The 13,371-nt window shown below is 44.7% G+C and overlaps 1 protein-coding gene across 2 annotated transcripts in view; it reads left to right on the top strand.

Moving 5' to 3' along the window:
* Positions 1–4,767, top strand: part of USP48 (ubiquitin specific peptidase 48) — a 776,411-nt gene extending 771,644 nt beyond the window's left edge. For both annotated transcript variants that reach the window (XM_086921588.1, XM_086921587.1), the window contains exon 27: positions 4,098–4,767. In XM_086921588.1, coding sequence (XP_086777714.1) covers positions 4,098–4,120 — 23 coding nt within the window. In that variant the 3' untranslated portion in view covers positions 4,121–4,767. The remainder of the gene's footprint in view (positions 1–4,097) is intronic.
* The last annotated feature ends 8,604 nt before the right edge of the window (positions 4,768–13,371 follow it).

Raw genomic sequence — 13,371 nt, forward strand, 5'->3', positions numbered from 1 at the left:
TGTTTGCTGTGGATCACTGCAATAAAACGTTTCTCTTTACATAACGCAACCACATTTCAGTGCTGTGCCCTTATGTAGTGTACAGATGGTAAACTTTAGGGTATCCTTTATTTTTTATACATTTGCAGTGGTTGCATCCCTTCTTCCTCAGCTTGCTTAGCTGGCAGAATGTTGTTGCAGCGATGACTAGGAGTTGATTATAGTTGAGCTTTTTTCTTTCAGTTAAACAATGAAGTAACATTAATTCGGCCTAGATTCAGGATGCAGGCTGCCTCCCTGCCAACATTTTAGGCATCCCTGTTTTTTAAGCCTGGTTTTTATAAATTAGCAGTACAAAGAGCATATATGCTAAAAATGTAAACTGTATTAATTGCAGTGTTTTTTCTACTGCTTAATTTGAAAGGAAACGTGCTGGGGCTATTATCAGACAGCAATTGCCTGCTGCTGCAGAGTGTCACAACCCACCAGTTTATATGTAGCATTGCAATCTCTGTTTATTTTGAGACGGAAATGTGCTGTGGCTTTGGACATGCAGCATCTTCACTCCAAATATTTGTGTAAGTTAGCCTGTTTAAAAAGACGACCATAGGCCTGGTTTACCCCACCCTTGCTCTTTACCAAACTATAACGACAAACATAGCGATTTACTTAGCCTTTCCAATGAGTGCAAATGCATCTGTTCCCAGCTAGCTTGAATAAGTTAAACATGCCTGAAGTACTCTTTTAGGGACTAGCAGCGCTTAGGAGAAAATACACATGACCAAAAAAGTACACCTACAGTGGAGCTACAAAAAATTATGTGTACCTACAAACACTTGGCTACGGCCGCTTTCATAGTGCCTAATTTGCAGAATATTAAGGTCCGGCTCTTTAATGAGGCAGCAGCTATACACTGTGTGTGTTTTGTTTACCCTGCTTAACACAAAGCTCACGAACAGCACAAATGGGGAGGGGATAGTGTTTAAAGGTTAAACTTGCATATGTGCACATTTTTAAAACATGTTTCATTGTGTAATGGTAATGTATAAGCTCTAATTGTAGACGGAGCACTTAATATCTCTTTACACAAGCAGAATATATATATGAAGGAAACTGGAGTTATGCTATTTATTGTATTCTGTCTAGCTATAAATATGTGGGTAAAGTCGCCTATTAGTGCTTAATTTGTCTCAAATAGAGAGCCAGTGTTTTCTATAGGCAGCACTATTACATTGGGCCTCAACACACGACTTTCCTTCTACACCCCCTCCCGCCAGCTACGATCCTCCAACCAAGCCTTTGCTACCGTACCTCACATCAATAAAACCACCATGGGAGGTAGATCCTTCTCCTACCTCGCAGCTAAAACCTGGAACTCACTCCCCACTCACCTTCGTCTCACTCAGAACCACCAAGCATTCAGAAAGCAACTTAAAACTTGGATATTCGACAAGTAACTCCCCACCCTTCTTCAAGCGCCTTGAGACCCTCCGGGTATGTAGCGCGCTATATAAATTCTTTGACTGACTTGACTTGAATCTGCTTTCTAACTCATAATTTGGAATAATAATTTTAGAAATATATACACAGCATAAATAATTGAGAACTTAAATGGAACTATATTTTTTTCATAATTAAGGCTAAATATTTTGTGTTTTAAATTAGTTTATATTTAGAATTGCGCTATCCCTGCTTATTTTGTGATGGGAAAGTGCTGATGCTCTGATCTTGCAGCAGCTTTACCCAATCATTTTTGTAGTTTAGCCTGTGTAAAAAACGTACATAGATGTTTTTTACCCCACAATTGATGCAACACGTGTATACATTGTTCTATATATGTGCATCACCACTAATGTGTGTCTTACAACTCTACAACTCACACATGTATCCTCTTACCACTCAGTGCCACATAATTACACGCCACATAATGACACTGCACTCAATGCGACATACATTCCAAATACCACTCAGTGCCACATAATTACAGGCCACATAATTACACTGCAATCAATGCAACATACATTCCAAATACCACTCAGTGCCACATAATTACACTGCACTCAATGCAACACACACTCCACACAATACCACTCAGTGCCACATAATTATATGCAGCATAATGACATTGCACCCAATGCAACACACACCCCAAATACCACTCAGTGCCACATAATTACATGCCACATAATTACACTGCACTTAATGCGACATACACTCCAAATCCCACTCAGTGCCACATAAATACACGCAACATTATTACACTGCACTCAATGCAACATACATTCCAAATACCACTCAGTGCCTCATAATTACCCGCCACATTACACTGCACTCAATGCAACATACACTCCAAATACCACTCAGTGCCACATATTTACACGCCACATAATTACACTGCACTCAATGCAACACATACTCCACACAATACCACTCATGTCCACATAATTATATGCAACATAATTACACTGTACTCAATGCAACATACACTCCAAACAATACCACTCAGTGCCATATAATTATATGCTACATAATTACACTGCGCTCAATGCAACATACACTCCAAATCCCACACAGTGCCACATAAATACACGCAACATTATTACACTGCACTCAATGCAACATACATTCCAAATACCACTCAGTGCCACATAATTACCCGCCACATTACACTGCACTCAATGCAACTTACACTCCAAATACCACTCAGTGCCACATAATTACACGCCACAAAATTACACTCTACTGAATACAACATACACTCCCCATATTACCACTCAGTGCAATATAATTACACACCTCATACTTACACTCTACTCAATGCAACATAAATACACTTTATATATCTGTCTATCTATGTACCGCCCTCACTCTATCTATCGCCATCACTCTATCGATCGCCCTCACTCTATCTATCTGTCTATTTATCGCCCTCACTCTATCTATCGCCCTCTCTCTATCTATCGCCCTCCCTCTATCTATCGCCCTCCCTCTATCTATCGCCCTCACTGTATCTATCGCCCTCACTGTATCTATCGTCCTCACTATATCTATCTATCGCTTCACCACAGCATCACTCAGCACCACCACAACATCACTCGGGGCACCAGAACATCACTAGGCTCACCACAACATCACTAGGCTCTACCAAAGCATCACTGAATGCCACAGCATCACTCATCACCACCACAACATCACTCAGCGCCACCACAGCATCAATCTGTGCAACCATTCAACAACAACTGGTTCAAATATGGTCTCTCAATGTTTCAAGCTTTATTACAAATGTCACAAAAAGATGTTAATATTTCACTTCTGTTCTTGGATTTTCGTCACAAAAAACACTGAACATAATCTTCACAAACGTTATTTGCAAAAGCTATTAACATAAATTACAATAACTTTTATTTAAGTATTAATTATTAAAAAAAATAAAAGCCATTTTTATTTGTAATATCAATACATCTAAGTCACGTTAATACAACACATATTGCATTACAAATGCTATAGGTGTCACATTTGCGAAAGTTAAAACTATTGGCATTGTAAATGAGAAAGCTATTAATTTCGCTATTTTCAAAACCAACACATAAAAAAAATGGACATTTACAATACCAATAGCTCAAACTTTCCTAATGCGAGACCTATTGCATTGCAAATGCTTGTTGGGTTTTACTTTCAAGAACTTATTTACCAGTAAAAGAGAAATTGTATGACTTCTCACTCTTTGTGGGTGCTGTCCTGTTTGTTTTTGTGGTCTGATCTGTATTGTCCAGTCTCTCTTTTTCTATCTGTATATATTAGTTGTTTGTCTCTTCTGCAGGCTTTTGATCAGTGATGAATAGTTGTGTGTCAGACCTTGATGTGTGTCCGAGCTTGATGTGTTGACCCAAGAATCGGTTTCAATAGTTTCTCGAGGTAAAACCATCATTTGGGGCTGGGGGTTGAATGGGTCTAGAGCTGACAGTGAGCCGTCGTTCTGAGAGGTCGGGTGAAGCTGGTCGACTGTTCGTTGTGGCAAGAATGTGCTGGAAAATTAGTACACAGTATGTACCTGGCAATCATTATCGTCTGTCCATTTTTTTATTAGTGATTCTAAGTTTGTTTTCCCTTTCTTACAGGGACAGGGCTGCTTGGTCATTAATTACCTGAAGGATTCCTTTCGGCAAAGCAGAGAAGTAACCAGAACTAGCAGCGATTAAATGTTTGGCATTAAAGGGCAAACGACTGGACACAGGAAGTAACTGTTATCCAAAAAAGGATGGTGCTCCTGAAATGAAAGCATCGTCAGACCGCCTGTCCTTTCTAGCCCCTGTCTTCCCCAACCTTCCCCCTTATGCCTTATGTCAAATAAAGCTGATTGCACTGACGGACTTATAACTTCAAGCAAATGTTTAAAATTTTATATTTAATAAAAAAAATAAAAAGTGATTCTGAACAAGTGTAATCGGTGCAAACCAGAAATGTACAGCTATGTTGGGGGGGGGGGGGGGATAAATATAACTAGTTGGGGGAAGTTCTGGCTCCTATGTCAATTTTAAGGGCACTCCTCAGTAGAACGGGTGCAGTGAACACTGGTCTGCTAAAGATATATTATAATTTTAGAACCCGTCTTTGATTCACTGTTAAACTTTCGATAAAGCATGAAAGTTGTTGTTTGTAAAGACATGTCTCGATTTCCAAGATTATGGACGCTGCCCGCAGCCCTAGAATGTATCTTTCCCAACCTCGAAAAAGCTGAATTAAGGTGGCTTTCAAATAATCATTAAACTTGACAGTTTCTCTACCAAATGGCTTCTTTCTCTTTCAGAATGTGTTTGGTTATCTTTTGGATGTCCCTAATCAAATATGTAGAATTCCTAAACCAGCTCTTTCGGATGTGCAGTTTGTCACATAGTGCAAAACTCGAAAATATTAAACCTTTATTTCTATCAATAAATGATGCAACTACTCATGTCTCAAAAAATAGTTATTTGTCTGTGTCTTCTCACATAGCAACTGAAGACTACTCGAACGTACCCTTTCTACCTCCCATTTTCCTAGCTGGTGGACGCACTGCATCCTTTAGTGAAATTGCGTTTCCAGATTAACAAAATGAAAACACAATTGGAATTAGTAAAAATGTATTTATATAGTTCTTCCTACCACTACAGCGCTTTACGCGCTGGCAGCTTGCTGCTCCCGGACCCAGGGTTAGTGGTTAGTCCAGTGTTATTGGTTATTGGGATTTGTTAGACCTGGCACTATCGGCGTAGGTCTCCCCTGTATTTTTGCCTTTGCCTCCTGTATTTTAATGTGGGTTGGACTCCATTTTTGCTGGTCTAGGTGCTTTGGGTACTTTGCCACTGCTGTTCAGTGCCAAAGTGCAAGTGCTCCCTGTGTAAATTTCTGTTATGGATTAGTGATTCCATGATTTGCATATCTGATTTACTAGTCGGATCCTAGTACAGTGCACTGTGTGCCCCCAGGGCTGATTGTGCCACCCACAGAAGCACCCTGTAAAATGTAACTATGGTCTGCCATTGCAGAGCCTGTGTGCAGTCTGGTACTGCCATGTCGACTTGGCAGGTGCACACACTTTTATAACATAAAGAAATCCTCGGGTCTGTGTTAGCACAATAAAGCCTGTGACATGACGTGTTAGTGTCTCACACTATCTCCATTTGGGAGCAATCCCTTTTAGGACGAATACCCTCACCCACCATAGGTGGCATGCTTCATCATATGGGTTTCTCCTCTTAGTGGGAAAACTTAGTCCCACTAAGGGCTACAACTTCCTCAATGAGAGGAAGGAGCTCAGGGATGTTTTTTATGATGCTGCTACACTAACAAGGATGCTAAATGGAAGTTCTCCACCAGGGCTCTGGTGGTCGGGAGTTGTTCCTTCCTTTTGAAGCGTCACTCCATAATTCTCTTATGGGGTCTTGGGGGCGCCCTGCCAGAGGCGATCTGGTGCCTCAGGCATTACTGCATCGCCACCGTCCTGCTCCGCACGACCCGGTCTGTCTTTCTTTCCACCCTTCTACTCAAGGCGCTCTTCTGCGAAATGCTTTTCCGTGCTTGCCTGTGGTGTTGTATCCTCCGTTTCGGGAGGCCCGGTGGTTAGATTCATGGGGGCGAAATGTTTTCGCTTCTTCCAGTGTTGCCTTACGGGCGCTTAACACTTTGTGTGTTGACCAGGGCTACTTCCAACCTGTGGAACTCTGTGGAGTCCCTTCTTTCTCATGTCTCTCATGAGGGTGCACGTGCTGATCTGAGGGGCCATGTGTTGGATGGTAGGGAGTTGGCCACGTTTATTCTCCGTGCAGCTTTGGATGTTGCTGATGCTCTCGGCCGTGCTATGGCCACTTCTGTGGCTCTCCGTCGCCATGCTTGGCTACGTGATGCTGTTTTTCCTTAAAATATTAGGGAACGTCTGGTTTTCCTAACCTTTGACGGGGTCCTTCTGTTTAACACTCATGCGGACTCTGCCATTCAGCATCTTCTTGCGGGGCTTCGTCCTCCTCCTCCTCCTCAGTAGGTTGGTTTGTTGATCCTCCGGGTCTTGGTGGGAGGCGTTATCCCACTTGCTCGTGGAATTTGGTGGAGTAACCATTACACTTTCTGTGAGGTTTGCTGTGCCCTCGAAGTCCTTTGGTTGGCCCACCTCTTCAGTTGGCTGCTAGTTCAGACCCTTTTTGGCAAGAGTGTACTTTTGGCTGCTTACTAAGCCTTCTGTGGTTTCTGCCGCAGGTTTTATAGTTTGTTCTCTGATGCAGAATTTTCTTCCCTAAGAGTGGTTCCCATACTTTTTGTGATGTGTCCTACCCTACGTGGGGTACTTGTAGCTATCGTATAGCCCTGTCTTGCACTGGGAAGGTATGGACTCCTCCTTGCGGGTTCCTCGCCCTTCCTGGTGTTGCTGTATGCCGCTCGTGCGGTTTCTTGGCCAGCTGAGGCGTTGTGCTGCAGTGTTTTAACCTTGTCTGCCATTCAGCCTGGTCCTCTGTCTGGTGTCCAGAAGGGTTCTTTCCTGTGTTGACGGCTTGGTTCACCCTCCTCGTTTCTTCTCCTCTTATCTTCCGGCTGGTCGCTCTTCTTCGAGGATAAGTTCGGTCCGGAGCGGCCCCCTTCTGGGGTATTCAGGATTTTTTCTGGCCTCGCCCTTGTTGAAGGACGATGTGGTCTGGAGGTTAAGCTTCTTGGTGCTTATTAGCATCCAGCTGCGCCGCCTGACGGGTGTGGTCTAGACGTTTAGTTTTGTGGTGCTTGTCAGCGTTCAGCTGTGCCGCCGGCTCTTCTGGTCCTCGGTCAGGGGCCATGGCTTGGAGCCTGGCGCCCCTGCTTCTTGTTTTGCGGGAGACTTGTGAGACTATGTTTTTCTTCTCCCGCCTGCCTTAGTGCTGAGGTGCTGTTCTGTCTGGCCTGTTGACTTCCAGCTGTGATGGATTCGGCTGCCCTCTCCCCTGGGTGTGTTCCGGTGGAGGGTTCTTATCTTCGTTTCTACCCTTTCTCCTTGGAGTCTCTGGGTTACTCTTCTTCCTTGGTACTCCTCTAAGTTGCCTGTATCTCTCGAGCATCCGGTGGAGGTCCCTGGTACATTGGCTGGCCTTTGAGCGTACTGTCCTCCTTTCATCTTGCCTTCGCTTTCTCCTGCTTGGTGAGGGCTGGGCTACCTCTTTTGTCGTTTTGCAACATCCCCTGTGGGGCTGGTGTTCTTCCACGAGGCTGAGGTTATCTTTTGCTTGGAGGGGACTGGACTCTTTCCCCTGTCCCTGTAACTCCGGACTGGGCTGTTTTTTTCCCTGTCCCTGTGCTTGTCCCCTGTTGTGGTCTTTTATTCGCCCGAGCTGGAAAGTCCTCTGCAGACCCTCCTTCCCCTTGGGTAAGGCTAGGGTATCTATTCTACGTTAAGGGATCTGCAGCTAGTAGTCTCTATCAGATGTATGAGTTACTACCTTCGGTAACGATGTATCTGTTAGACGATTCTAGCCGCATATTCCTTAACGACGCGCCCTACCAACCTGTTCTGCGAGGACCCTGCTTTGGTCTTCTGCACTCACCTGCCTCCGGGTGGTAGCGAGTGCCGCTTCTTTCTCCCTTCCTAGGTGGATGCTAGTCCTGTTGTTTGCTCCATTTCATCCCTTCTGGTGATTGGTTGATGATTTCATGGGTGCTTCTGCGCCCATGTACCCTGATCTCCAATGTGGGTTCTGCTCATGCTCTTCTTCTTTTCGTTGCTTGCACTTCGGGCTCCTTTGCAGTCCTGAGGGTTGAGGTCCCTTGGCCGGTCTCGACCCTTAGCTCTTTTAGGAGATGTCTCTCCCTGCTGGTGTTGTCTGGGGGTGAATTGTCTTTCCTCTTCCGTTCTGACCTTGATGCCCTTCTCTGTCCTGGGCTGTGGTTGCAGACTTCCCCGTCTGCTGTGCAATTTTTCACATGCTTTCTGCCCCCTGGTAGGCTGTTGTATTTGTTTGCAGGCTTACTTGCAGTAGCTGTGCTCTGTTCTTTCCTTCCATGTCTTTTGGTGCCATTGTGCCTGGCACTATTCTGGATGGTGCTGTTCCACACCATTTGTTTCTTCCCTTTCTGTTAGCTGATTTTATCGCACACTGTTCCAGTATTCTCAGTTTTTGTTTGTGATGGCTGCGCGTTGTGGCGCGGAAAAGTTCTCAGAAGAAAACCGACGTAGGCGCGCCGGGGTGGGACTTGTGTATCCTCGCTGACGTCACTATTTCGGACGACGTCAGAACGGAGTCACGTGGTGCCATTCCCCCGGCATGCAGGAATGCTGTGGCAAAAAGTTTTCAGAATCCAGTCTCACACCTGGGGATAACTCTACGTTAAGGAATCTGCGGCTAGAATCGTCTCTACCAGATACATCGTTACCGAAGGTAAATAACTCGTACGTTAGTGTAGCAGCATCATCAAAAACATCCCTGAGCTCCTTCCTCTCATTGAGGAAGCTGTAGCCCTTAGTGGGACTAGGTTTTCCCACTAAGAGGAGCAACCCATATGATGAAGCATGCCACCTATGGTGGGTGAGGGTATTCGTCCTAAAAGGGATTGCTCCCAAATGGAGATAGTTTGAGAACTAACACGTCATGTCACAGGTTTTATTGTGCTAACACAGACCCCAGGATTTCTTTGTGTTATAATTGTATTTGGAGGGGGATATCATCCTTGCAGGTCTTTAAACTACTTCCCTTGAACCCTCTCCACTCATTTTGTGTGTTTTGTATAGGTGCACACACTTGCCAGTCCCTAACATTCCCTTTTATTACATGCTAGTTACCCTGAAGGTAGGCCGAAGGTAGCCCTGTGGGCAGGGTGCATTGTATGTGAAAGGTAGGACATGCCCTGATGTGTGTGGCATGTCCTGATAGTGAAATACTGTCAATTTTGTTTTTTCACTATTGCAAGGCTACCTGCTCCCATAGGATAGAATGGGGAGGTTTTTTTTTAAATAATAACTTATAAACATAACTACCCCTGGGAACAAGGTTGGAAAATAAGGTTTCGTGTGCCTGAACTCAGAATATTAAAATCCATCTTTTAGTGAGGGTGATTTTTACATTCTGTGTTTGAAAATACCGCATTTAGAAAGTAGGTATTTTCTTGTCTAGCCATCCAATATGCCTCTGCCTGGTCTGTGTATTGCATGTCTGACTTTTGGATGACAGGGGCTGGGGAGGAGCTGTGGCTCCAGAGAGACTGAATAGTCAGGGCTGGGCTGAATAGACCTGGGCTGCATTTAGAGTAGAGGAAGGAGATTTCCTTTCACCTGAATGGGCCTTGTCTGCCTTCGATAATGCTGACTCCACCTCCTACCAGGAAGCTGCACCAGTGAGGACAGAACTGATTTTGGCTGGGTACAGACACTCTCTGCCTTCAGAGAACAAAGTATTTTTGTATATAAAAAGAGGGGCCCAGACTTTTAAATCGCTTCCGGGAAATCAAGAGGAGCCTTTGCCAAGGAAAAGATGAGGAGGAATACTGCCCCTGTGCTGTTTGCTGTCTGGGGTTGGCGTGCAGTGGCTACTTGCTGCCAAGGAAAGGAGAAAAGGACTTTGTTGTTTGCTTTGTCACCTGCTTGAGGAAAACATCTCCAAGGGCTTGAAACTGAGCCTGCCTCCTGTTCTGAAGTCTCAGGGACACAAAGACTTTACCACCAGCTTCCCTGAACTGCCTTGCTGGGAGCTCTGACCCGCAAAGAGGTGCCTGCTGTTGTTTGGGCCTCTAGAGAACTGTTTTCCGCAGGGAGCTGGAAAATAAACGCAACTTCGAAGAAGCGAGATGCCTCCGCACCTGTTTCAGACGCATCGGCTGCCACTGCTCGAGAAATCGCCGCATGCGGCATCGAGTGCTCCGAAGTCCGAGATCATCGCACCGAGTTCAAGGCAATGCCAGCTCTGATGCTGCAAGAGTTCATTCATCGTTCCAGATCGTCGCATTGAGGCACCAAGTTTGTCGCATTGTTTGAGGGCACAGTAAGAAACGGACGCATCACCTCCCCGCGCAGTAAGAAACCGACGTATCACCTCCTGTCCGGTAAGGAACCAACGCATCGCCTCCCCTGCGCTGCATTAAGGAACCGACGCCGCACCTCCCCTGGAGCAAGGAACAGACGCATCACCTTCCCTGCGTGTAAGGAACCGACGCATCACCTTCCCTGCACCCCATTTTGGTTGTTTGTGTGACACATACCAGGTACTTTGTGAGAAAAGTGTCCCATCTGTAATTTGCTTTGAACTGAACTATTTCTACCATCTGATAATCATATTTTTATTACTGTATTGTGGATTTTTGTCGTTCGGTCTTGTTTTGGTTTAGATAAAGATTCATTATTTTTCTAAATTGGTGTGGTGTCTGTTTGTAGTGTTTTAACTGTAGTACTGAATGTGTTCACAAATGCTTTACACACAACCTCTGTCTGCTTGTGCCAAGCTACCAAGGGGGTGAGCAGGGGTTATTTTAGAAGTGTATCCCCCTTACCCTAACTAGATGCAAGGGCCCCTTTTTGGACAAAGGTACCTACCTACCTCTGCCAACTAGAGGCCCCCATTTCTAACAGGATTAATGTTGAGCGATCAAGCAAATCACTCGAAACCTCTGCTTCTTTGTGGTAGATTAAAGTAGTAGAAGTTAGGTGTGATTATTAGTGGGTAAACGGACATATGTGAGTTCATGCAGATGTTTGGTGAGGCTAACAGATGTTAGAGCAGAATAGGTAATGTTAGGTTCCAGGGGTATCACTTTCCAAATATAGAAGAAATTATCTTTAAAATAAATTGAGGATAATTTGCAGAAAAACATTAGGAGATTAACCCCTTCCAGGCTGATGACGAACCCCAGCCGTCATGCACTACGGTGCTCGTGTGCTGATGACGGCTGGGGTTCGTCACGGCCCGCCCCTGTTCGTATTGTTTACAGCACACCAGGGGAATCGCGGCCGCATGGAAGGGGTTAAGGCATACATGCTTGTGGTCTAGTGAAGGTTGTGCTCAGAGAGGGAAAATGCATTCAGAAGATCGATAGGTTAGAGAGCAATTTGAAAGAAAAAAAAGATTTGACCATCAGAAGTATTAAGTGAAGTTCAACTTTTCATGACACATTGTAGGACTATAAAGGAATTTTTTGGGGATATCATGCAATTTGAGGCTGCACGCCTGTAGAAAGAAACATTGTTTGCATGTGAAGATAGTGCTATATTCGGTACGCTTGATAGGCACTAGAATCAGATGAACAGTGTCCACCACTAGGCTACCACTAGACCACCGCTTCAGCAAGGAGAGCTGACCAGCTCAAGGGTTAGAAGTGTAAAGTAATAGCTAGACCCAAACATTGGAAGGAGATTCTGCAAATACTTCTGGTATTCATGCTCAAGTTTGGCTCACAGTATTTATTATATTGGTACAGTGACATCCATTTAGGACACCTCTGGTTTGACATGGCACAAGGGTGAGGACACGCATTGGGTGAGATCAACTTACCAGACTGGGATGTGTATTGCCTGGATTCCTGTGGGTGGAGGTCCAGACACTGAGGTGAGAGGGCTCCCTTTAAATGTAATTAAGACTAAGTTAGCAAGCGGCTTATGATTAGACTTACTGAATCATTGCCTTCTGTTAGATTAGGGGGGTGGGGCTGCAGATACTGTTGTGCGAAGTCTAGGGGACCCCTTTGGTGAGGCTCAGCCTTTTGTCTGCTTTGATCTCGTTCTCTGGAACACCTGCTTCCACAGTCCCTTTGCCCAGCATAATTGCTACAAAATAGTTGCAGACACTTACGTTGTAGCAGGATGGCTTATTAATAAAGCACACTAAAGTTTCATTGCACCTGCGTTTTCCCACAAATAGTTCTCTATGCAGGGTGAAGAAATCAATTAAGAGTGTGCAACCCAGTGTAGTTCCTCTTTCTATTTCTAATCCTTGTGAGAGCTCGCCATCAGTACCAAACCTTGCAATAGGATCGTGTGGTTATTAAAGCATCCTGCTTGGCCTAGAAAAGTGTTGCCATCCTACTCTGCGTCTTTCCTCCTGTGGACTTAACAACCAAGGGAGGCCACTGGAAATGCCACTATGAGAGGTTAATCAGAGCTCCTGCTGTTTGAACGAGTGTAGTTGATGCCCACTAATCTCATGATATGCTGTGACTAGCAGTGGTCACAGCATGATGATAGTCAGGGGTCTAACGCCTTTGGCGAGAGTGGCAAACTGTTCTCCTCAGTACAGGCCAGTTCAGTGCCTTCCCTAAATTCTGGGACATAATGTAGGATTATGTTGGTGTGTATGCAATCTGTGGTTCCCGGATGGACTGGTGAATGATGGAGTCCTTTTAGCCCTGTGTTTGAGAATGCCTTCTCCTTTGTGTAAGCTGGCTCTATCCACCCTGAACATAAAAGCCTTTCACATATTTTTTCCTTTGAACTTTCCTCAATAATGTGTTCCTGGTGGTCAAATAATGTGTTCCTGGTGGTCAAGGAATGTCTCCAACCCATTTCCTTTGCCCTGAATAGGTTTTTCCTGTCCAAAGTAAAATGCACTAATTTATTTATTTGTATTTTGTAAAGCGCATGGTTACACTACCAAGTGGGTCCCCGCGCTGAAAATGCTACAGATCTTTCCAAGAGTTTATGGCATGATTGCGAAAAGAGCTTATTCCTTTTGCCCTTACATAGGCAATAACCTAAACTCACGTCAATCTGAATCCAGGTCTATATTCATCAGATCATCAAGATGTTGCTGTAGCATCATCCTAGTACTTAGTAACTCTCTCTGGACAGGTCTCCTCGGACACGAAGTAGCACAAAGGCCACATATAGCAGGAGCACACTGTATGCAAAGACAGAACAGGAAAAGGATAGCCAATACCATCCCACTGACCATCAGAATCTTCCATCCCCAAGTGGATAAC

The sequence above is a fragment of the Lissotriton vulgaris genome, chromosome 5 (genome assembly GCF_964263255.1).
Source record: "Lissotriton vulgaris chromosome 5, aLisVul1.2, whole genome shotgun sequence".
Lineage (NCBI taxonomy): Eukaryota > Metazoa > Chordata > Amphibia > Caudata > Salamandridae > Lissotriton > Lissotriton vulgaris.